This window comes from Brassica rapa, chromosome A04, assembly GCF_000309985.2.
Source record: "Brassica rapa cultivar Chiifu-401-42 chromosome A04, CAAS_Brap_v3.01, whole genome shotgun sequence".
NCBI lineage: Eukaryota > Viridiplantae > Streptophyta > Magnoliopsida > Brassicales > Brassicaceae > Brassica > Brassica rapa.
This window is the reverse complement of record NC_024798.2, coordinates 14,621,896-14,643,899: the sequence shown is the minus strand read 5'-3', so window position 1 is coordinate 14,643,899 and position 22,004 is coordinate 14,621,896. Positions and strand designations below refer to the sequence as shown.

Below are 22,004 nucleotides of genomic sequence, written 5' to 3'. Positions count from 1 at the left end.
TTCTATTGAAAATTAAAATTTCCATCTTGTGTGATTAATTCGTAAAAGAAAAACACTTAAATATTGATATAAAAAGTTTCGTTTTCAGATTAAAACCCCCAACCCTAATATATAGTGTAAGCTTTGAAAATACTCTAATTCGTAGTGTTATAGTCAAATCATATAAAGTACAAAGTGGTGTAGATTGAACTTTGATTTAAACCTGTAAACACAATATTCAAATAAGATTAAACAAACCCCTAAAATATTTTGAATGTATTGATAAAAATAAGAAAAAAAAAAAATAGATGGGAGATGCCATCCTTTAGAACGTGGTCCAAATGCCAGAATAGTCGTCGTGTCTTTTTTTGCTTTACCGTAACCCAACAAAGACCTCACACACTAAATCTCATTTTTTCTTCCATCTCCTTTTAAGGAGAAAGTGAACACACACACAAAAGACTAAAGCTGCTTTAATTTACTAAGGCGTGACAGAACGTGGCGGTGTCCTTGACTCCCCTGGAGGAGTCTGACCCTCTGATCCTTTTGACGGGTCATCAGACGATTGTCTTAACCCTTCATCGGTAGTCTCACTTCTGTTCACATCCTCAATCATTCTCAGCACTTCTTGCATCACCGGTCGTTGATCAGGAACCGTGGAGACACACGCCATTGCGATTTGAAGAAGCTGAACCATCTCTTCCTCTATGTTGTGGTATCGCATAAGCTCGACATCGAAAACTTCAGCGGTCCATTCCTCTCTAACCACGGAAAGCACCCACCGAGGTAGATCGATTCCTTCTTCGCCAAGCGATGCCTGGTTTGGCGATTTACCGGTCAGGAGTTCGAGCAGCAACACCCCGAAACTGTACACATCGGATTTGAAAGTTACTTTACGGGTCTCGAGAACTTCGGGAGCATGATAACCAGCCAAACGGTTTGGCGGACTGGAGTTGCTGAAGAGCTGGTTAAGTCCGTAGTCAGAGACGCATGTGTCTTGGTTTGGGTGTAGGAGTATGTTTGAGGCTTTGATGTTTCCATGCACTAATTTGGCTGAAACATGAAGATGAGCCAAACCTCTTGCCGCTGTTATTGCTATTCTCATACGGTTATCCCAATCTAACGGTGTTCGTCCCGAGCCACGGCTCCCTAAAACAACATAGAGCTATTAGCCAGATAACTACATATTAAGAATACAGTTTCACAATAGTATTAGCTATCTTGACATTATAGTTCAAATCTTAAGTTGGGTTAGAGCTTCAAAACTGTAAATGCAGTTTCAGCAAATGGGATCTAAAACTACTTCAGTTAACTGAGTTAGACAAAAGTATACTTCAAGAAAAGGAGTGAAGAAGAAGATATGATGTGATAAAGAGCCCCATGTGGAAGAAAAGAGTCTTTTTCTTTTTCTTTAAAGAGTGAGAGAGAAGCAAAAATTATGAATTATTATGACAATTACCAGACAGACCCATATAATTGTCGGCAGCTTCCTTTTTTATTTTAATAATTGCATAACAACTACAGCTATATAACTACTACTGCACTTCGAAAATAAAACAAAATACGAAATTATTTATACAGCGAAATAAGAATGTTTTTCTTGACAGCAAAGCATAGAACACAGAGACCGTGTCGAAAGTATTAAATATTAAATAAAATAATATTATCAAACATCACAATCTAATCATCACTCATTTAATCTCACTCAACTTTCATTTAAGCATCAAACAGCTGCAACTACGTAAGCAAATCTTGACCATGCCAATGTGAATACAAACTTGAACTACGGTGACCAAACCAAAGAGATTCATATACTACACACAATATAGCTCTAATTCAGTAAAAATTCACATAATGTATCTAGCTTATGTTAACTAATATGCATTAGGGATGACTTGTTTTAATTAGCTTTAGGCAAAAACAGAACAGGAGAATTAAGACACGAACCGTGGAGAAGAGCAGACAAGCTTCCATTGGGCATGAAATCGAAGACAAGAAGCTTCTCATCTTTGGAGTAATAATAAGCCCTCAACGGAAAAACATTCGGGTGTTTGATTTTACCAACAACCTCCATCTGCGACTCAAACTCCTTCTTGCTCGCCGCCACGTCCTTCAACCTTTTCACAACAACCGTCGTGCCTTCCTCCAACACCGCCTTGTACGACGTCCCTACGCTTCCTTTCCCCAAAACCTCCGCCGAAGCTCTCAGCAAATCCTCCAAATCGAAACTAAACACTCCTCCTTCCGTGAACACAAGCTTGTTCCTCTCCGTCTCTCCCCCCATCCCCGACGACGTCCCCGTGACTTCCTTCGACGACGAAGCTCCTCCCGCCGGAGGTACTGAAGGGACGCTTCTCGTCGTCGCCGTCGTCTCCGCAGCTTTCGTCCCACCCTCCTTCCCCCGTCGTCGTTTTCTCAAGCAGAGGAACAAAAGCAGAGCTAAAACGAGAAGCCCAACCACCGCCCCCGCGACGGCGATCGCGATAATCGCCGCCGTGGAGAGCTTCGATTTCTTCCCGGATAAGGGAGCGTCCGGCGACGACGGAGACGGCGACGGAGAGACGAAGAAGGACTTGCAAGGCTTCAACGGACCGCCGCAGAGATTCACGTTTCCAGCGAACGACGCGGCTGGGAATTTAGATAACGACGTTGGAATCGATCCGTTAAGGTTGTTAACGGAGACGTTGAAGTCCGTTAAATCGACGGTTATGCTGGGAAGGTTCCCAGAGAATCGATTGTTCCCGAGGAATAGACCGGTTAATTGAGTGAGGTTGTTGACCGAGAAAGGAATCGGTCCGGTTAAGTTGTTGGACGAAATATCGAGACGAACCAATCCGGTTAACTGCGTGACGCTCGCGGGGAACTCGCCGGAGAATTCGTTGTTCTGTAGGTATAAGCTCCGGAGGTGAGTGAGATTCGAGAAGTCTGGAGGGATCTGACCGGAGAGGCGGTTGGAGCGGAGGCTCAGAACTCGGAGCTGGCTCAATTTGCCTAACGATCCGGATGGGATCTGACCGACTAAACCGGTTCCAGGTAACCGGAGTGAGTGGACGGAAGTTCTGTCCGAGCTGCATTCGACTCCGACCCAGTTGCAGGCGGAGTCTGACTCGTTCCATTGGAGACGGTTCTCGTGGGGGATCTGTTGGAGGAAGGTGAGGAGAGCTTGTTTCTCTTGGAGTGACTCTGAGTTGACTCGATGAGTCAACAGAAAGATCGAGAAGAAACAGGTTAGAACCAATGAAGTGGCTGCCATTTGTGGGGGTGTTTTTGAATAGATGGAGAATTTAAAAAAAAAGTGAGGAAAAAAGAAGAATCGTTTCGAGTTTCTAGTTATGTCTGTTTTACAAGAAGAGGGTTTCGTCGTTGCTGAAAACCAGAAGCGGCTTTCGGGCAAGAACCCATTTTTGTTTCTGGTGGGAGCGACCTAGAGAGATTGAGAGAGAGAGAGAGAGAGAGAGAGATATTGAAAGCGAGGGGTGAGAGTATATATGTGTCTGTGTGTGTGGACTGTGGAGGTGTGTGTGGGGGTCATGAAGTCTTTTATGAAAGAAACAGAGTCGCATCAAAACTATCACGAGGGACTAGTGTTTAAGAAATTGATAGACAGTAATTAATTAGACAATTTTATAAGATTGATTAGTTGGTCGTATAAATTGATTTTTTTTAAACCTTTAGAAGATCTTATAAACATTGATCTTTTTCTAAACCTTTAGAAATTGATAGACATTGATTAGTTGGTCGTATAAATATGTTTTTAAAAAAGTTTTTTTACATCAACTGAATTCCATTGTTCAAATTTAAAGTGATATTGGTAACTAAACCAAAGCATAACAAACAATAAAACAAAGCTTTGTATGAAAAAAAAAATAGCTACTTTTGGTAAATATCTGCACTTAAATTATTTCTTTGAGAAATGTAGCTGATAAATAAATTTTGAAACCTCTTCCTAGTCTGGCTATTTCCTTTATTTTCGTTAAGAAGTTTTGCTATACATCTGGGTTTAAATCCTTGATATCCACTTTATAATCAATCTTAAAGTTTTGACATGTATAATGTTGTAGAATATTCTAACAACTTCTGCATATAGAGATGTTATTAATTGACATTGGTTCTTCGTTACCAGAAAATAGTGTCATCAAAATATTTTTTATATATATCCATTCTCATCCACTAAAGAGTGTATTGTGACAAAAATAATCATTTACCATACAAATATTTTGAAAGTTACACGATTTGGTTATGGTGTTTCCTGCTACGCATCAGATACCACGGATTCTTTGTTTGCTTCGTATGAAGCATGACATTTTCCCTAATCATATTGAACAAGTTCATGTGGATTCCTACCAATTTTTCTAAAAATGTTATTACTACGCGTCTTACCAAATTAACTAAGAATGTAGGTCTTGGCGATCTTCGAGGTTTTCAATGTTGTTTTTGTCAGAATAAAGTGTCCATATTTATATAAATACATGCTGAAGAGAAAACTGACGGATTTTATGGTGTAAAAGACAAAATCCAAGCGCCATAAAATATAAAAATGACATGATTTATTAATTCATCATTTTCTACATTTGGGACAGTGATTACCGCAACTCATGTTTATACATGTTAGGTAATGCTTTTTATCTTTTTGGATCTTTGAATTACTGTTTATTAGAAAAAATTTCAGCCGGAATTAATATACACATCACAATTTTTTTTAAACAATAGATTGTATTATTAAGTCTTCTAGACAAATAATTCTAAATATACACATCAAAATCTAAGAAATTATATTATTCATTTGTGTGATGATTATATATCTTACTTTTATAATAAATGACAAAATTTTTGTTAAAAATGGACAACTAATCTTAGTTATTATATTTTTAGAACAAAACTAATTTTGCCATTTTGGACATTAATGATTTTATATTTTATAAGAATTCATATCAATATAGTGAAAATACAGAAAAAATACAAAATATAATATAAACATATATGTTCACTTAGAAAAACTAATTTTGTAATGCAGTTATTATAATGAAAGCAATTTCAAAATTGGTCTAAAAGTGTTAGTAAACCTGATCTACTATCTATGACGATTTACAATTAATTGTGGATCCATTGAAAACATTATAATTTACTTGACTTAGAATATGTATTATACCAAAAAAACATACATCTACTATTGTAGAATACTCAATCTATATGTCATTTTATATTCAGAAATATAACAAATCAGATCGTCTAAACATTAGCAACTCACTTGATATCTGTACGATGTCAGCAGGAAGAATGTAATTTCTGCTAGATTTGTAACTAATATCAAAGAAATCTTTTTAATTTCTTTTTAATGTTTTTACCAAAAATATACAAACTTTTTCTTCTTCCAATGTTTTTCATCTTTTCTTTTGTCAAGTGCTTCTGGATATCACTAGCATTATGGGACTTACGGCATCACGTTAGTTACAACATATATCAGTCCCATTTCTTGATGGGATTTCCGTCACTGCTCTGTTGACTGCTTTGGTAATCTATGCAACACGTGTGGTTTTGGGTTACAAGCAGACATCGTACAGATATCAGGTGAGTTGCTAATAAACCCAAATTGATACTCCCTTTACTACAATGAGTTTGTGTTCTGATTTGGGAAATCACTCTTCCATTTGATCTGCTTCCTCAGTTACTAGTAATCAAGACGCTTTATGAGAAAACCTTAGCCAGTGGATTTGGCTCTGTTCACATCCTTTTGGATGCCTCGGAGCAGCAACAGGAAAGACCTCCTTCGTGTTAGACATATGCCTGAGTGGTTCTATATGAAAAATATTTTACTTATTACTATTACTCGCTATCTGCAGTACAAAGAGGCAATATTGACACATGCAATTATCCTTCAAGCGTGAAAAAAATCAGGTTAGACTTAACGCCAATCATTCTCTTGTCTTAATGCCATGCCTTATTTTCGGATAGCTCAAGCTTTTCCGCAGAAGCTCAAGAATAGAGTATATACGTACAGAATATGTCTTACCAAGGATTTGGAGATAGATGCGAGAGATTCCTGTATGATAATTTCAAAATAAAGGTCTTTATAAAACTTGAGCTGTTTTAGTAACAGAGACACTGATCGATGGCGTCGACCAAGCTACAAGCTGTTCCTTGTCCTCAGGCTTATGTTTCCATTAAAGAACTGTGGAACGGCCTTGTTGGTTGATCCAGTAACACTTTTGCTTTGTTGTACAATACCTCACTAATAAAACCCGAATAGGTTGTTTATACATAAACAGAATCTGCTAACAAAATAATGTTCAGCTAGTCTCATTTATAAAAGATATTGTATCTACTCATTTGTGCGAAGTCGTGGCCGTATATCAACCTCACACTGAACCAACACGAGCTAAACTGAGCCAGACAGCTCATGGTTTTGAACTTTTGATCAATGAAAACTGAAAAGCTATCAATAATTCCATGAGAAATGATAGAATAAAATGACTACTTTATCCTATCAAATCTCATAAAAGTAGTAAGAACATGATACAACATAAGCAAGACTACAATATCGCAAAATGTTGAAAATAATAACGAACCTTAATATTAAAGTCTCAAATTCATAATACACAATAGTATTTGCATCATAAGACTAAACTTTACTTTTTGTTTGTATTGAAATTTAACTTTTAAAATTGATGAGTTGTTTGACATTCATGCAAATTTGTTATTTAATTAGGAGAGCAAACCACAAAACATGATTAACCTCTCTGATGGCTGCTGGCTCCACCAGTTGATGAGGAGAAACTGCCATCAGACATAACAACCTCCGAATGAGATATGACATGTTGTTCTTGCTGCATCGTACCCATGTTGTTCATGTCAATGAATGATTCTGAAACTCCCCATACTTTTACTGACTTGTCCAAACTTCCACTATATACAATCCACTTATGGTCTTTCTGTTCTGACACTTCAAGATTTTCTTCAACCGCTAAACATTTTACAGGACCTGTGTGACCAGTTAGTACAGAGAGACATGTATGGATATTTCCATCTCTCTTCCACACACATATTGTCTTATCAGCAGACCCACTGAAGACAAGACCGCCCGCAACTTCAAGGCAAAGAACAGCAAGTTTGTGTCCCTTCAAAACACCACCGTAGTTCAATTGCTTCTCATCTCTCTCCCAAAAATTCACCAAACCATCACTCGAACCGAAGTACACAGCAGTACCATTTTTATTCACAGCCAAAGCTGTGATAGCAGTTTCTTGCTTTGTTAACGTTTGCATGAGCGTGTGTTTTGTGTGTTTTCCTTGCTGCTCACGCTTCCACGCTTTCACTGTTCCATCAGCTGATCCAGAGAACACAATCGCTTCCGTTGTTGATACCACAGAGTTTACAGCATCATCGTGAGCCGGGATTGATTCTAGACATTTCGAATCAGAGATCCTCCACACCTTGATTGTTCGATCCCATGAAGCAGAATACAAAAGCCCTTGTTCTTCATTCAGGCTCAAACAAGAAACAGCGTCAGCGTGTTTGATCCAAAGCGCGGTGCGGTTTTTCTTCACCTCAACGTAGTTACTTGGTTTGAGAGAGGCCTTGAATATATCTTTTAACGTAGGTAACGTTCCAGAGCGTTTGTGGGAGCTTTGGTTCTTTGGAGATACTTTCCAAACGCGAATCTTGCCGTCCTGGTGACCTGTGAAAATCTTTTCCCCTGAAATCACAATGGCCTTTACCAACCCACTGTTGCATTTAAACGCACTAAACTCCTTTAGATTCTTCCACACGCGTATGTTCTTACTATCGGAACCAGTGTAAAGAAGATCTTTCGTGGCCGCTAAAGAATAGATGTGACCTTCTTCACGTACAAGCGAGCCAATAAGACCATTCTGAGGTAGATTTTCATCGACGTTAGACCATTCGGTTTGAGTAAATGGAGATGCTTGGTTCCAGGGAGACATCATCACTGGAGAACCTTCGCAGCTCATTCTACCGTACATGCCTGTGCCAACGGCAGATGCACTGCTGTTACGTAGGCCGTATTCGTCCTCGGTCTGGTCGGTCATTGTGGAGGAGAGATTCGGATCAGAATGCATCATATTGTTATCCGCTATCCGCCTCGGCGAATATTTTGAATATGTTACTAACTTTTGGCCCCTTCGTAGATTTACAACTTTAAATTAATTAATTCTTGCGGAGAGGAGAAAAAAAGGGTAATTAGATTGAGATTTGAAGGGGTTTAGTTTTTAGCTTAACAAATATGGCTGGCTGGCTGCTAAATTTATTTGTTAAGTCTTTTTAATTATTGATGTTAAGCTTCATTAGGTTAATCTAATTCAGGAAAATTCTTGTTGTGTCATATTTACATCTTGCACATTGTACTAACTCAAAGCAGTATTTTACTATTTGTTTCTTCCCCTAAAATAGATTTGTAGATTTAAAGGGAGGAAAAAATGAATTCCTGTTAGAATAAGTGCCAACAGAAGTATAATGGGAAAATCAAACAATCAAAATAGAAAAAAAAAATATATAGAACTTTAAACTATCAAACCTGTGAGTATTTAAAACCTGACTTCCTCTTCTGTGGAAGCTGAGTTCTCAAGAACCAGCCAACTTCTAGTTCATTTTGAGAAAGATCCAATGCACACGCCACAGGACTCTCACTTGCTCTCATTACATGTTGGAATCGTCGTCATGGTCTTCTGCAACTATAAAAGCCTTCTAAGTTCAATGCCATCAACACTTAGCCGTAGAGAAGAACGTACATTCCTCTGTTCGGACTCAAAACCATATACATGAAACTTTACCTTGGATTTGAGTTTCATTGATTCTAGTTCTTGGATTCCACTCGAATCTTTCTGAGTATTGTCAGTTCTTTGAAAACTAGGGTAGTTCCAGATCATTTCGGTGCTTTCTCGCTGGTAACACTTTGGTAAGGATATTAGCTGTATTGTAGTAGTCTTTGTTAGCTTCATCAAACCGTCTGCAATCAACTCTTGTATAAAGTTATACTTCTGAGTAATATGCTTTGTTCACATCATTCTTGGATAGTGGCACTTTGAGAATCACTAAACACTTCTGAGTAATATGCTTTATTTTTTCAATGTTTGAAATATATTTTTATTTTAAAATTTTTATTTGTGATATTTTGTGATTTTAACAAAACCATATACATTAAAAGTATTTTTGAGCCCCTTTTTATTTTTTTAAAAAACTTTTAAAATATTTATGTAAGAATTTGTATTTGTAAAAAAAAAATCAGACCCCTTGACTATTAATATAGAGAGACACAAGTTTGGACCAAGGGATCGCACCATTTGTCCCCCTAGTTAGTCGGCTCTGATGCTGCAGACTGCACTAGAGCAAGGGACTGTCTTCATTGACTCTGCTTGTTCCTTTAGTTCATTGTCTGTATCTGTGCTTAGCTTGAAATGGACTCCTAATGTTGTGGTCCATGCAAAACCTACAAAATTGTGGTCCATGCAAACAGTTCACTCCAGTTATTTTTAGAGACAAAAAATCAAACTTCTCGATATTTTCCATTATTTTTTAAGAAAACATAAAACTCTTTACAGAAAAATAATAATGTCTAAAGTGAACCGTTTACATGAATAATTGAAAATTTATAAGGAAAATAGAGCATCGATAAGTAAACTGACAAATATAGTGAACTTTTTATTTTCTGCTTCTTTTGTGGACTTTTGTTATCACTACACAGAGTTATTCAACTTTTCAACAGTTTTTCACCACACTTATTTATCATATTAATAATATTTTTTGTTTTAAAAAAATTCTAAGACAATTCATATTTTTAAAATATTTAAAATATATATTTTATATTTGAATTTTTATGAGCTAATAATGGTGAATTGTAAAATTCAGTGATATTAGTTGTATTTATTAAATTCTGATTTATTAAATATTATAAGAAATAATTAATCATAAAAAATCAATAGACGAGTTGGAATACAGTTTAAAATTCAATTAAGTTTCTAACTTAATTTAGCTAATTTTATAAGTACAAATTTTTGTCTCCGTTACCAAACTCCAAAGATAAAAGTTTGGGAACAGAAAAAAAAAAAAAAGTTTGGGAACAGAGGGTAGGTGTGGTGTGTCGGTCGTTTTAATATGAGGTTATAACTTATTATTTTCTACCAGAGTTTTTTTTTTTCTTTTTTTTTGCTAAAATTTGGAATTTTCTACCAGAGTTGAAAAATGTCAAATCCAAAAGACGTCTAGAGATAAAAACACAGTATAAGAGTTTGAGAAGATTAATCAATGAAACAACACCAAGGAAACAACAACATATGGAGCACCGAAAGTTAAGAGGTAACGGCGTAGACATCCACGTGGCGATCCAAGGCCCTTCCGATGGCCCTGTAGTCCTCCTCATCCATGGATTCCCTACTCTTTGGTACTCATGGCGTCACCAGATCCCCGGGCTCGCTGCTCTCGGATACCGCGCCGTCGCTCCTGACTTACGCGGTTACGGTGACTCCGATGCTCCGCCGGAGATCTCTTCCTACACTTGCTTCCACATGGTGGGTGACATGATCGCCGTCATATCCGCCTTGACCGAAGATAAAGTGTTTGTGGTTGGCCATGATTGGGGAGCTCTCATCGCTTGGTATCTTTGTCTTTTCCGACCTGATAAAGTCAAAGCTCTGGTCAACCTCTCTGTTCCTTTCTCTTTGGGTGGTCCTATAGATCCTACCGTTAAACCTCTCGACGTGCTGCGTAAGTTCTATGGCGACGACTTCTACATGTGTAGGTTTCAGGTTCGTTCATTTTTTCTTCTTTTCCCACAAGCTTCAAATAACTGGAGAGGATTCTAAAATCTATATCATTAGTTTTAATATTTTTGTAGAAATCTCTATTTTATTTATGTTTTTTCTGGATTCTGTTTTTACAAGGGTTTATAATTGAATTAAAAAAATATACTATGGTTTGTGTGTGTATGTTTGGGTGTTATTATAGTTTACCAAAGAAACCTTCATATAACTTTAGAAATTGGAAAAAAAAACATAAATCTCTTGCGTTTGTGTGATTGTTTTGATATCTAGCCAACTACTTTAATTAAGAAATCGTTTAAAGGTTTCATTGTGGTAATGCAGGAGGTGGGAGAAATAGAAGCAGAGATTTCAGAGGTTGGGGTTGAGAGAGTAGTGAGGAGGATACTCACATATAGAACACCTCGACCGCTTATTTTGCCCAAGGATAAAAGCTTTTGGGGACCTAAAGACGAAACTATTCCTTTACCGTCATGGCTAACGGAGGAAGATGTTGCTTACTATGTTAGCAAGTTTGAAGAGAAAGGCTACACTGGTGGAGTTAATTACTACCGCAATTTTGACCGGTAACTTCTCTACTTTTATTCTGCATCTTACATAGTTGAATGTTGAGAACTCAGTCTTTTAGGTACTTGACCGTTGCATTGGACTTCTGAAAATAGGTACTCAAAATACAAGTACTTGCTAAAATACGGTCTACATGCAATTTTTTTTTTTGTCTACATGCAAGTTACTTCCCGTCTCTTATTACATTTTTTTCGCAAATTGCTTGTGGATTACTTGCATAGTTGCATGCCACTTTCCAATTAACCTTATCTTTGAAAGTCTTTTAGAAAGTTACTAGTGTATATAAGCAGCAGTTAACTAGTTAAGTGTCTTTAAGGATTTTCGAACTTACTAGCATTTTTCACAGTGAATTAATAAAGCAACAAAATATGTAACAATAATACTAAAATAAAACATGGAAAACAAAAGCCGAGTATATGTTGTTAAATGACATCTATTGCAATTATCTAAAATATGTTGCATGTTATCTTGACAACAAAAGCACTTTTTCAAGTAATCTAAGTAACGATAAAGAACAAGTATTAAGTATTTATGTCTATCCCTTCTAGTATGTCAGAAAGTTTGAACAACATAATTTTTTTTTATCTTGAACGATATGTATCATATCATACAGTTTTGAATCCCAGTGGTAACACGACAACTACATTAATAAAACCGCTTACTACATATCATGGCTTGTAAATGCTTTGTTCATAAAAAATGTGATTTGCTTCTTACATTAACGCAAAAGCATAATCGACGCCTTTTCCTATACCGGCAGAAACAATGAGCTGTTGGCTCCATGGGTGGGATGCAAAATCCAGGTACCTACAAAATTCGCGATTGGGGAGCAGGATCTGGTCTACCATTTTCCTGGTGCGAGGGAATACATACATGGTCCCAAGTTCAAGGAAGATGTTCCTTTGCTCGAAGAGCCTGTGGTCATCGAGGGGGCTGCTCACTTCGTTAACCAAGAGAAGCCACAAGAGATCCTCCAACTTATCGTTGACTTCATCTCCAAATTCTAGTCTTGCTTCCTTAAGCCACCTTGTAAGTTCCATACGGAAGAGCATATATGCTTTTAATAAGTTGAACAGTGAGAATTATGGTTTATATGTATTATGAAGTTTAAGGTTTGTTTTATCAACTTTTTTTTAAATGAAGTTTTTCGTAAAAAATGTTTATATTATGAAAGTTATTATGTAAAACATTGTGGAACTTAGTTTTACAGAAGTTGTTTGTAATACATTTTTAAGTTTTACAACATTGTAATAGTGTTGTGCGAAAGATTCCATACTTAGGTGTTGTTTTACAAAAGATGTTCTGTAATGTTCTTGTTAAGTCCTTTGGAAATATTATTTTTCTAATTTTTTTGTCTGCAAGGAAATTGTAGCATTGGCATATGCAAAACTATTCTCTCAACATTTCTTATATGGACAACTCAGCTTAAAATAGTATGATTTATAAAATGCTAACTAACCATAATTGTAAATGTGTACTTAATAAGAAAAGGCTATAATTTTTACAAGAACAAGAGATTGATCGCAACAACAACACAAGGGTTAGAAACTGAATCATATGACATAATCTTAGCCGTATGACACAATCAGACAAAAACAATTTGAATCTGAGACCAGTAAAGAATTGATCGGAAGACAAAAACAAGTTGAGTCTTTCTTCGTAAGCCACTTTTTTTTGTAAATGAAGCTTCCTAAAATTCTTTGTTTTTCGTAGTTCTGATTCTGTTCTCTATGTTCGATTCAAACAACAAAACAAGTTTTATGTATCATCTGAAGAACAACAAATTGAAACCTCCAAATTTCAATCCGAAAATTTTAAGTAAAAATATACTTTTTCGTAAACCATTGATAATAACGATTGAAAGCCACCTTTTGTCGACAGTGAGAATATTTTTTTCGTTGTCGGAGGTCGCTTCAACTTCAAGAGGCACAGCTTGTATGCAACATTTTTTTTTGTGATGAGTTATACCACATTTTTTATTTAGTCACTTTTTTTTTTTTGACAACAATTTAGTCACATTAAAAAAGGTATTATAGGCTTTTGATTAGTTAATGAACTTTAGTTAGTTGATTTTTATTTTGAGGGATATTGTTGTGATAAAAATTTAAAAGAGATTATTGAAGAGAATTACTATTGTTTTTTACTCATTAATAAATGATAGTTTTGAGAGTTATTTTTGAAGACTATTTATAAAATAAAAATATAAAAAAGGTCAATTCTCATAAATAGATCATTTTCAAGTTTTGGTCACAAAAGTAGACCACAAGAAGTAAAGTGACTAAAATGTTTCATTTAATAGGTAAAAAGACTTTAATACCCTAGATAAATAAAAAATAAAAAATAAAATTAAAATAAAATTAAAATAAATTTTTTTCTATAGTTTTAGATTATATGTTTTCAAATTCGAACTTTTTTATAATTTTTTTTGTTTTGAAATATGTTTTTTTGAATTTTTTTTTTAATTTTCTTTTCAAATTTTCTTTTTTTTTTATTCGAAAATACTTTTTGAAACTATTTTTAAAATCTTTATTTTCAAATTTTTAATATTTATTTTTTATTTTATAAAATTTTAAACCTCAATTCCAAATCCACACCTTTTAACTCAAAATTCTAAAGTTTGGATTAATTAACCCTATAGATATAAAAATATATTTATCTCTTTAATAAACATTTTGATCATTTTGATTTTTAAAATCTGTATTTGTGACCAAAATTTTTTAGTGCTATCTTGGATATTTTCCTATAAAAAAAACTATTTAAAAGATTTGTTCTAAGGTTCATTCCATATTGTGTAACTACTTTAATAGAGTAGATATTTAATATTAAAAAAATAATAATAATAATAATAATAATAGAGTAGATGAATTTTCGATACCCTTAATAATAGTTCACCGAACCAAGGTTTTGTTGTTTATGTGACGTAGATTGTGGTTTATCTACTTCCAAACGTGGGCCAATGGCCGTAGAGGCGATGGTTGAAGCCACTAATTTTCTTTATCTGAAAAGAAATATTTTAAATAACCAAAAGAAAAAGATAGAAACAAACAAACCGAGAATTATGAGAGAGAGAATGACAGATAGATAGATAGATGAAGAAGATGAGGTCGGGAAAGAGAGCTTCATGATTTTTCTCTTCCCCTAGAGGAATTTTCACACATCTGTCTGATACTTTTATCTTTTAACTAATTTGTCTCCTGTACTCCCTCCGATCATCGATCATCGTAAGACTTTCTTTCTCGGCTCTTTTGTTGATCGAACTTCTCCTTTTCCTAGGTTCCTTATTCAGAATTGTTTGTTTAATCTTTGCTTCTCGATTTTAAAATTATTGTTAGGCTTCGGAATTGTTTCTCTGCTTTCAATATTTTTTTTAGCATGGAATCATTATTGGTATGTAGTTCTTAGCATGGAATCAGCTTTTGCTTGTTTAAAAAACTACTCACTTTGTTTTGTTTTCTCTGAGTTGGTACTTAACTATAACTAGAACTTTCTTTTTTTGGGGGTATGAATGTTAAGATAACTAGAACTTGATATATTTGATAATCAATTAGTGAATAACTCTTCTAATTTAGATTTTTGCTCATCATATTAGTTTGTTGTTTGATTCATAATTAAAAAAAAATGACTTAATGGTTACTTTTTATGTCACATCTTCTTATTACTTTCAGTCTTTTGTAGTCTCAGGTGGCACGCGAATGGAGGAGTTAAAACCTCCCGAAGTTGAAACCGTTTCAGAACCAGCTCTTAGAACATCTGAGGCTACTGTAACCGCAGATGCTGTTAGTGATAATGCTGCAACAGTAATTCCACCACCGAGTCAAACAGATGGCTCAACTGGCAATGCCACAGGAAGCTATGTCGACGACGACACGAATCCCGAGGAATCTTCCGTTATTGCTTCCCATGAAACTGCAACTACTGTTGAAAAAGTAACTCATAATCCAACTATCATTGGAAAAGTGTCGGAGACCAATGAGATTGGTTTACCTCGTGTAAAGATGATTACAGAAGGTACATCAAGAAACGGTGGAACTTCATCATCATCTCATGGATCACCCGTGGACTCGCACAGAGGCCTAATCGACACTGCTGCACCCTTCGAATCCGTCAAAGAAGCTGTCTCAAAGTTCGGAGGAATCACCGACTGGAAATCTCACCGAATCCAAACGGTAGAGAGACGCAAGCTCATAGAAGAAGAGCTCAAGAAGATTCAGGAGGAGATCCCCGAGTACAGAACCCACTCGGAGACCGCCGAGGCCGAAAAGCTGCAAGTCCTCAAGGAGCTAGAAACCACAAAGAGGCTCATAGAGCAGCTGAAGCTTAACTTGGAGAAAGCGCAGACAGAAGAACAGCAGGCGAAGCAGGACTCCGAGCTCGCTAAGCTGAGAGTCGAGGAGATGGAGCAAGGAATCACCGATGACGTCAGCGTCGCTGCAAAGGCACAGCTCGAAGTAGCCAAGGCCAGGCATACGTCGGCAGTTACAGAGCTTCGTTCCGTCAAGGAGGAGTTAGAGACTCTGCGTAGTGAATACGATGCGCTCGTGAAAGATAGAGATGAATCTGTTAAGAAAGTTGAAGAAGCGATGTCGGTTTCAAAAGAGGTCGAAAAGAGAGTCGAGGAGCTCACCATAGAGCTGATAGCTACAAAGGAGTCGCTGGAGTCAGCGCACGCTTCTCATCTGGAGGCGGAAGAGCAGAGGATCGGAGCAGCGATGGCGAGGGACCAGGATGCGCACCGGTGGGAGAAGGAGCTGAAGCAGGCGGAAGAGCAAGTCCAGAAGCTAAACCAAGAGATTCTTTCATCCAAAGATCTCAAATCGAAGCTCGACACCGCCTCGGCGCTGCTTCTTGATCTAAAGGCGGAGCTGGTGGCTTACATGGAATCCAAGCTAAACCAGGAAGCGCGCGACCTTCCATCAGAAAGCCATCACGACGCTTCGAAGAAGGAACTAGAAGATGTGAAGACGAGTATCGAGAAAGCAGCAGCTGAAGTGAACTGCTTGAAAGTAGCCTCGGAGTCCTTGCAACTGGAGCTTGAGAAGGAGAAGTCAGCTGTCGCCTCGGTCAAGCAAAGAGAAGGAATGGCTTCAATAGCAGTCGCTTCGCTAGAAGCAGAGATCGAGAGAACGAAGTCCGAGATAGCTTTGGTTCAGTGCAAGGAGAAAGAGTCGAGAGACAAGATGGTTGAGCTGCCCAAGCAGCTTCAGCAAGCAGCGGAAGAGGCCGACGAAGCGAAGTTTCTTTCCGAGCGCGCTCGCGAAGAGCTGCGGAAGGCCAAGGAAGAAGCGGAGCAAGCAAAGGCTGGAGCAAGTACAATGGAGAGCAGGCTGTTCGCCGCGCAGAAAGAAATCGAGGCGGCTAAGGCCTCCGAGAGGCTGGCCTTAGCCGCCATCAAGGCTCTGGAGGAGAGCGGATCAACGTCGAAGGATAACGACGTCGTTACGCTCTCGCTAGAGGAGTACTATGAGCTGAGCAAACGCGCTCACGAGGCGGAAGAAGCGGCGAACGAGAGAGTAGCAGCGGCCGTGTCTCGGATCGAGGAAGCTAAAGAAGCGGAGACGAGGAGCTTGGAGAAGCTTGAAGAAGTGAACAGAGACATGAATGCGAGGAAGAAATCGCTGAAAGAAGCAACCGAAAAGGCAGAGAAGGCGAAAGAAGGGAAGCTGGGGGTGGAGCAGGAGCTGAGGAAGTGGAGGGCTGAGCATGAGCAGAAGAGAAAAGTTGGTGGTGATACTGAGAAAATCATAAGAGCAAGCTCTGCAGGAGCTAATGAGCTGAGTAAGTTGGCGCAGTCACCTGAGGTCTACAGCCCAAGTGAATCATATGGAACAGAAGATAACTCTGAAACAAGTCAGTTACCACCGAGCAAGACTGGTAAGAAGAAGAAGCTTTCGCTCCCACGGTTTTTTATGTTTTTGTCAAAGAAGAAGTCACATAATTGAGTTTGTTACCAGTTTAATTATTCAAACACATTGTTAATAATGTTTCCGCCACTTTTTGTTGGGGGCTTTGCACACGATCTCCATTTGAAATTTGTGTTTTGTAAATTGCGAATTTTATTTGCATTGTTAGTCGACTCCTTGTTGCTGATCGAGTATTAGATCACTAGTGGTTCCGCAACACACAAATAAATGAACTTCATGCTATCGAGTATCGAGTATTTCTTTTTTTTTATAACACTTTCGCTTGACTTTTCATAACACTTACTATCTTTATTTTATTTTATAACACTTGCAAGATTGCAGATATAATCTTCTTACCTTCTTAGTAATGTGTTTATAATAGCCCTGTTCGTTTCATAACCGCTAGACGCAGCGTCAGCGGCAATAAATTAGCCTTTCATTACGGTAACCCAACACCGGTGAAGGTTCCGAGCTTACTTATTTTCCAGACGCAGCAGCAATCAATGATGGGTGAAAGAGACGCAGGAATTAATAGCGTCACCGGCGCTTCACTTTTTGTGTCTCCGTAAGAGACGCTGAGATTAATGGCGTCACCGTTTTTAATTTTTTGTGCCTCCGTGCTTTATTTTTTTGGACACAGCCGCAGCATTCGGCGTCTACCAAAAGAACACGCCTAATATTGCAGATATAATAATCTTCTTACTTTCGTAGTAATGTGTTTATAAAAGGACAAGTTTGAGAAAAGAAGAAGTCAAAGAACTTGATAACTCTCACACTGTGTTCCATCGTTTAGCATAGATCACTTTGTGTTCATGAGGCAACAACCATCGTCTTCTTTGGAGCTCGCCAAAACCGATTAAGCAACCACACAGAATCTGCTTCCACGGAAGACCCATCTTGGTTCCGATTCCAGTTGAAGTAGGCATGAGTTCTGTTTTTGATATCCAGCAACCCGTGCCCAAAGCTAGGTTCTCGGAAGGCAGAGTAGCTCGGCTGTGGCTGCATCATGCTACAAGAAGAAGAACCAAAAGTCATTCATCAAAATTCTAAGAAATGACTTTTGTACAAGCTGATATGGTAGAACTTACTCAGTAAGCAAGCCTTCTGAGTTTCCTCCGTCCCCGATGGTTATGTACACAGGAGCCGACTCATCCGATATTGGCTCACACAACCCATTGACAAGGTTGTAGGCAATGTTAGAAACACGTTTCTGCGTTAGTTAGTAATTGATGATCACTTGGGGGCAGAGGAGATACTATTAAGGAAGACTAATTCAAATAAAAATTACCGATCTCTCATAGGCATGAACATGGCCTGCAAACACCACATCAACCTTGGACTTGACGAACCACTGCTCGTACAAGACCCTCATTGTCTCACCTTCCATGTAATGATGCACATAGCTATGGTAAAAGGGGCAATGTACTAAGACTATAAGCCATGGAGTCTCTGTTCGATTTACTCTTTGGAACTCCTGTTGTAGCCATTTGTACTGAGGAGTGTATACCCCTAATTAATCCATCAGATTAAAGAAAGTATTAGGAAAAAAAGCCAACCAAACCAATAATATAGTTTATTTTTCTTCTCTCTAGTCAGTATTACCATAAGATGAGTAACAAGACATAACAATAATATAAGCTGAAGCCCTCTTGATGGAATACCACAATGGAGATATACTTCCCGATGCCTTGTACGGCGTATGATACCGATTCGTAAAAGGCTTGAATGGTTCTGTTTCACCCTGCAAAAGCAAAAAAAGTCAAGTTCCATTTCGAGAAACCAACAAGGGTATTCATTCAAGTCTTATTACAATTTCAGGAACATAGTCGATTTCGTGGTTTCCTGCAGTCCATATCCAAGGTTGATAAGCAACACTTCTCTCAACGAATCTTCCCCAAGTATCCCATCTGTTGTTGTCGTGCAAAGGGTAACGATCCGCATAAGACAAGTCTCCTAGGAACAAAACCGCCTGTCCTTTTCCCGGATTCATCTCATAATGACTTAACGTTCGATTTGAATCATATGTTTGTCCTAGATCCCCTGGATATTGTATTAGAAATAAATTAAATATCTACGGTCACAACAGAAAATATGAATCTACTAAAGACAGAAGTTGATACCTATTAAGCCAAAGGTGTAAGGTACGTCAGGACCAGGTTTAGGCGGAGTAAAGAACCAGAATCGCCTTCGCCATTTACCACTCCCAATTTCATAGTAGTATTTCATATCAAACTGCAATAAAATGATTTTTTTCAGACTTAATAAATAGAGAAAATTAAACATAAGATGCAATTATATTATATCACTCAAAATAAAAAGAAGATGCAATTATATTAACCAATAACTAAATTTATTCAGTTATTCTTTGAATGTTTATTCTCTCTATCACTACTTCTCGCTGGTATTAACACCGAGCCACTTAAATAAAAACCTGTAACTAAATGTCTAAATACAACAAATAAGTTGTTGGAAAGACTTACTTCCAAATCATCAATGAGGCAGTGGTGGATGTAACCAGATGTATAATTGAAGAAACGGTAGGTGTTCATGGTTGCTTCTGCTAGCTTCTTCGATTTTCCATTCTCAGACCAATAGCGAACTGTGTTAGAACAGGGCGCAGAAGGAGTCACCCATGAAATAATCACTCCATTGCCTTCATGGTTACCTTGCGTTATGTGAACCTGTTGGGGAGTGTTAGGACCGGGAGGAACTTTAAAGACATCGCTGTCTAATGGCATGTCGTCTGGTAAATCACTTCCTCTGACATATTCACTGGTAATCCCTCCATCACATAGCTCAACAAGAACTCCAAGCAAGAAGATTATGAAGCAGACACGCATGATTGTGAGGTCAGATCTTGAACTCATCTTCTCTCTCTCTTTTCTTTTCTGAATCGGAGACCAAGAACGTGCTTTGGATTTACAGGTCTGGGAAATTAAATGACTTGTCTAGAAGTGACAGACATTGATTTTATAATTATCCAGCAGAGGATCCACAGGGGATATTCGACTCCTTTTTTAACAAGTTTTATTTTATTTATATTTAGTTGCCTTTTCCGAAAACTTGTCTAAAAATATAAACTGATGTGGCACGTTTATCAATATTGAAAACTTGAAATATCGCCTTCGATTATTATTTGGATTGATCGGAAAGAGCAGAACCTTTTACAAGTGCTCTATGTATTTTGTTTTTGAAAATAAAAAATAATAATTATTTGGGAAAAAGCTAGTTTAACCCTAATTCATTAGTTTATTACTATAATAATGACTTTTATTTTAGTTTAATTACTAGCTTAAATTTTATACCTATTATATTCTTGAATTCATTGTTATCAAAAATAATAATTACGAAAATATCATTACTCACAGATTTATTTTGTCTAGTGGCTACAAACTTATTTTTATTTTTCTTTCACTGAAGATTTATCTTAAATAAGTTGACCCGATCACCTGAGGTCTACAGCCCAAGTGAATCATATGGAACAGAAGATAACTCTGAAACCAGTCCGTTCCCACCGAGCAAGCCTGGTAAGAAGAAGAAGAAGCTTTTGTTCCCACGGTTTTTTATGTTTTTCAAAAAATAAGTAACATAATTGAGTTCATTGCCAAGTTCAATTATTCAAACACATTGTTAATAATGTTTCTGCCACTTTTGTTGGAGCTTTTCACACGATCTCCATTTGAAATTTGTGTTTTGCAAATTGTGAATTTTATTTGCATTGTTAGTCGACTCCTTATTGTGGTGTAATTGAGACTAGGCTAGTTAGGTGTGTTAGTTGCAATCAGTAAGTGTTTGGTGGGAATTTATATTATATAGATAGGGAATCATTCGGAAGAATCATAATTATAAGATTTATAAATAATAAAATAAGAATCACAACTTCACAAGATAATTTACTTGTGGCCCAACCCGGTTTCTTTACTGCACGTAAGATCGTAAATTGTTTTTCACGACCCAACTGAAGTCCTTTTTAGATTTATTTTCCACCATAATTCTTTAACGAGGTTCAGTTCATTGTTTCCTTAATATAATCCAGTAACCTAGCAGATTACTAAGTTACTAGGTAATAATCCGCGCCTTGCACGAGATATGATTATTAGTTTTGTTATTTTTAATAAAAACACATTAAATCTGTTTAATCTAGATATTGGTTCAGTTTTAAATTATTTTTTGGTTTATTCTGTTAGAATGTTTGATTTTTTAGTTTTTTCGGTAAAAACAAAAAAGTATTATTATTTGTTTATTTTTATGTTATAAATTTTAGATAATTGTCATGTCGAATCAATGGTTTCATATTATAGTTTGTAAACGGATAATAGTTCAAGAAAAAGAAAAAAAATTATTAAGACTAATCATTTCACTACAATTTGGTCGGTACTGAAAGAAGCATTAAGAAAAAAAATATTTCAAATTCTAAAAAAAAATAGATACTACAGTAGTGGTAAATATTTATAAAGTGCTCACATCAAGGTGCACATATATGTGTATGTAAAAGTATATAAAAATAAATGACAAATATATAAAGATATTGTTAATTAATATTAATGATATTTTTGTTTTAAATAATACATAACAGATAAAATTAAAATTAATTAAAAATTAAAAAGGCCTTGACATTAGTGAATTTTTTTCATATAAAAAATCAACTATATCCGTAAATAGAGGTGGGCACAGATCGAATATCCGAGTATTTGGAGGCATTCATGTCGATTAAATCTTTAGCCACTTGGATAATCGGTGACTATGATATCTGAAATGATTTAGAATTTTAAAGAATATCCGATTTGAT

General features: G+C 36.8%; 5 protein-coding genes across 8 annotated transcripts; 2 read left to right on the top strand and 3 right to left on the bottom strand.

Moving 5' to 3' along the window:
* Nucleotides 1-178: 178 nt before the first annotated feature.
* LOC103864741 (probable inactive receptor kinase At2g26730) lies at nucleotides 179-3,582 on the bottom strand. The gene is made up of 2 exons (XM_009142501.3): nucleotides 1,927-3,582; nucleotides 179-1,128 (listed from the first exon to the last, which is right to left on the bottom strand). The coding sequence occupies exons 1-2, from the start codon at nucleotides 3,230-3,232 to the stop codon at nucleotides 461-463; spliced, it is 1,974 nt and encodes a 657-aa protein (XP_009140749.1). The 5' UTR covers nucleotides 3,233-3,582; the 3' UTR covers nucleotides 179-460.
* Nucleotides 3,583-5,345: 1,763 nt separating this feature from the next.
* LOC103864738 (protein JINGUBANG) lies at nucleotides 5,346-9,972 on the bottom strand. The gene has a single exon (XM_009142500.3). It carries the CDS (start codon nucleotides 8,055-8,057, stop codon nucleotides 6,708-6,710), a length of 1,350 nt encoding a protein of 449 aa, XP_009140748.1. The 5' UTR covers nucleotides 8,058-9,972; the 3' UTR covers nucleotides 5,346-6,707.
* Nucleotides 9,973-10,174: 202 nt separating this feature from the next.
* On the top strand, nucleotides 10,175-12,560 carry LOC103864737 (epoxide hydrolase A). Its single transcript, XM_009142499.3, has 3 exons — nucleotides 10,175-10,736; nucleotides 11,073-11,314; nucleotides 12,076-12,560. Exons 1-3 carry the CDS (start codon nucleotides 10,266-10,268, stop codon nucleotides 12,320-12,322), a joined length of 960 nt encoding a protein of 319 aa, XP_009140747.1. The 5' UTR covers nucleotides 10,175-10,265; the 3' UTR covers nucleotides 12,323-12,560.
* Nucleotides 12,561-14,288: 1,728 nt separating this feature from the next.
* Nucleotides 14,289-17,409, top strand: LOC103864736 (protein WEAK CHLOROPLAST MOVEMENT UNDER BLUE LIGHT 1). 3 transcript variants are annotated; one of them, XM_009142497.3, is made up of 2 exons: nucleotides 14,289-14,536; nucleotides 14,991-17,409. In XM_009142497.3, the coding sequence occupies exon 2, from the start codon at nucleotides 15,008-15,010 to the stop codon at nucleotides 17,252-17,254; it is 2,247 nt and encodes a 748-aa protein (XP_009140745.1). In that variant the 5' UTR covers nucleotides 14,289-14,536; nucleotides 14,991-15,007; the 3' UTR covers nucleotides 17,255-17,409. The 3 variants fall into 3 exon arrangements, with proteins under 3 accessions (XP_009140745.1, XP_009140746.1, XP_018514140.1); XM_009142498.3 differs by having other exon boundaries at nucleotides 14,325-14,536; nucleotides 14,997-17,409; XM_018658624.2 differs by having other exon boundaries at nucleotides 14,328-14,536; nucleotides 14,981-17,409.
* Nucleotides 17,410-17,503: 94 nt separating this feature from the next.
* Nucleotides 17,504-20,082, bottom strand: LOC103864735 (fe(3+)-Zn(2+) purple acid phosphatase 12). Of its 2 annotated transcripts, XR_004457392.1 has the most exons (8): nucleotides 19,696-20,082; nucleotides 19,336-19,447; nucleotides 19,026-19,255; nucleotides 18,818-18,956; nucleotides 18,504-18,724; nucleotides 18,304-18,425; nucleotides 17,895-18,224; nucleotides 17,504-17,596 (listed from the first exon to the last, which is right to left on the bottom strand). XR_004457392.1 is itself a non-coding variant. In XM_009142496.3 (7 exons), exons 1-7 carry the CDS (start codon nucleotides 20,080-20,082, stop codon nucleotides 18,026-18,028), a joined length of 1,410 nt encoding a protein of 469 aa, XP_009140744.2. In that variant the 3' UTR covers nucleotides 17,873-18,025. The 2 variants fall into 2 exon arrangements, 1 of the variants encoding a protein (XP_009140744.2); XM_009142496.3 differs by lacking the exon at nucleotides 17,504-17,596 and having other exon boundaries at nucleotides 17,873-18,224.
* Nucleotides 20,083-22,004: the final 1,922 nt, after the last annotated feature.

Excerpts from the sequence above, each read along its gene's own strand:
- LOC103864741 (XM_009142501.3), bottom strand. The coding sequence starts at position 3,232 with ATGGCAGCCACTTCATTGGTTCTAACCTGTTTCTTCTCGATCTTTCTG. Across the intron at positions 1,129-1,926 it reads CTTGTCTGCTCTTCTCCACG|GGAGCCGTGGCTCGGGACGA; the intron begins GTTCGTGTCTTA and ends ATGTTGTTTTAG.
- LOC103864738 (XM_009142500.3), bottom strand. The coding sequence starts at position 8,057 with ATGATGCATTCTGATCCGAATCTCTCCTCCACAATGACCGACCAGACC.
- LOC103864737 (XM_009142499.3), top strand. The coding sequence starts at position 10,266 with ATGGAGCACCGAAAGTTAAGAGGTAACGGCGTAGACATCCACGTGGCG. Across the intron at positions 10,737-11,072 it reads TCTACATGTGTAGGTTTCAG|GAGGTGGGAGAAATAGAAGC; the intron begins GTTCGTTCATTT and ends GTGGTAATGCAG. Across the intron at positions 11,315-12,075 it reads TACTACCGCAATTTTGACCG|AAACAATGAGCTGTTGGCTC; the intron begins GTAACTTCTCTA and ends CTATACCGGCAG.
- LOC103864736 (XM_009142497.3), top strand. The coding sequence starts at position 15,008 with ATGGAGGAGTTAAAACCTCCCGAAGTTGAAACCGTTTCAGAACCAGCT.
- LOC103864735 (XM_009142496.3), bottom strand. The coding sequence starts at position 20,082 with ATGAGTTCAAGATCTGACCTCACAATCATGCGTGTCTGCTTCATAATC. Across the intron at positions 19,256-19,335 it reads TTACACCTTTGGCTTAATAG|GGGATCTAGGACAAACATAT; the intron begins GTATCAACTTCT and ends TACAATATCCAG. Across the intron at positions 18,426-18,503 it reads TTCATGCCTATGAGAGATCG|AAACGTGTTTCTAACATTGC; the intron begins GTAATTTTTATT and ends TAACTAACGCAG.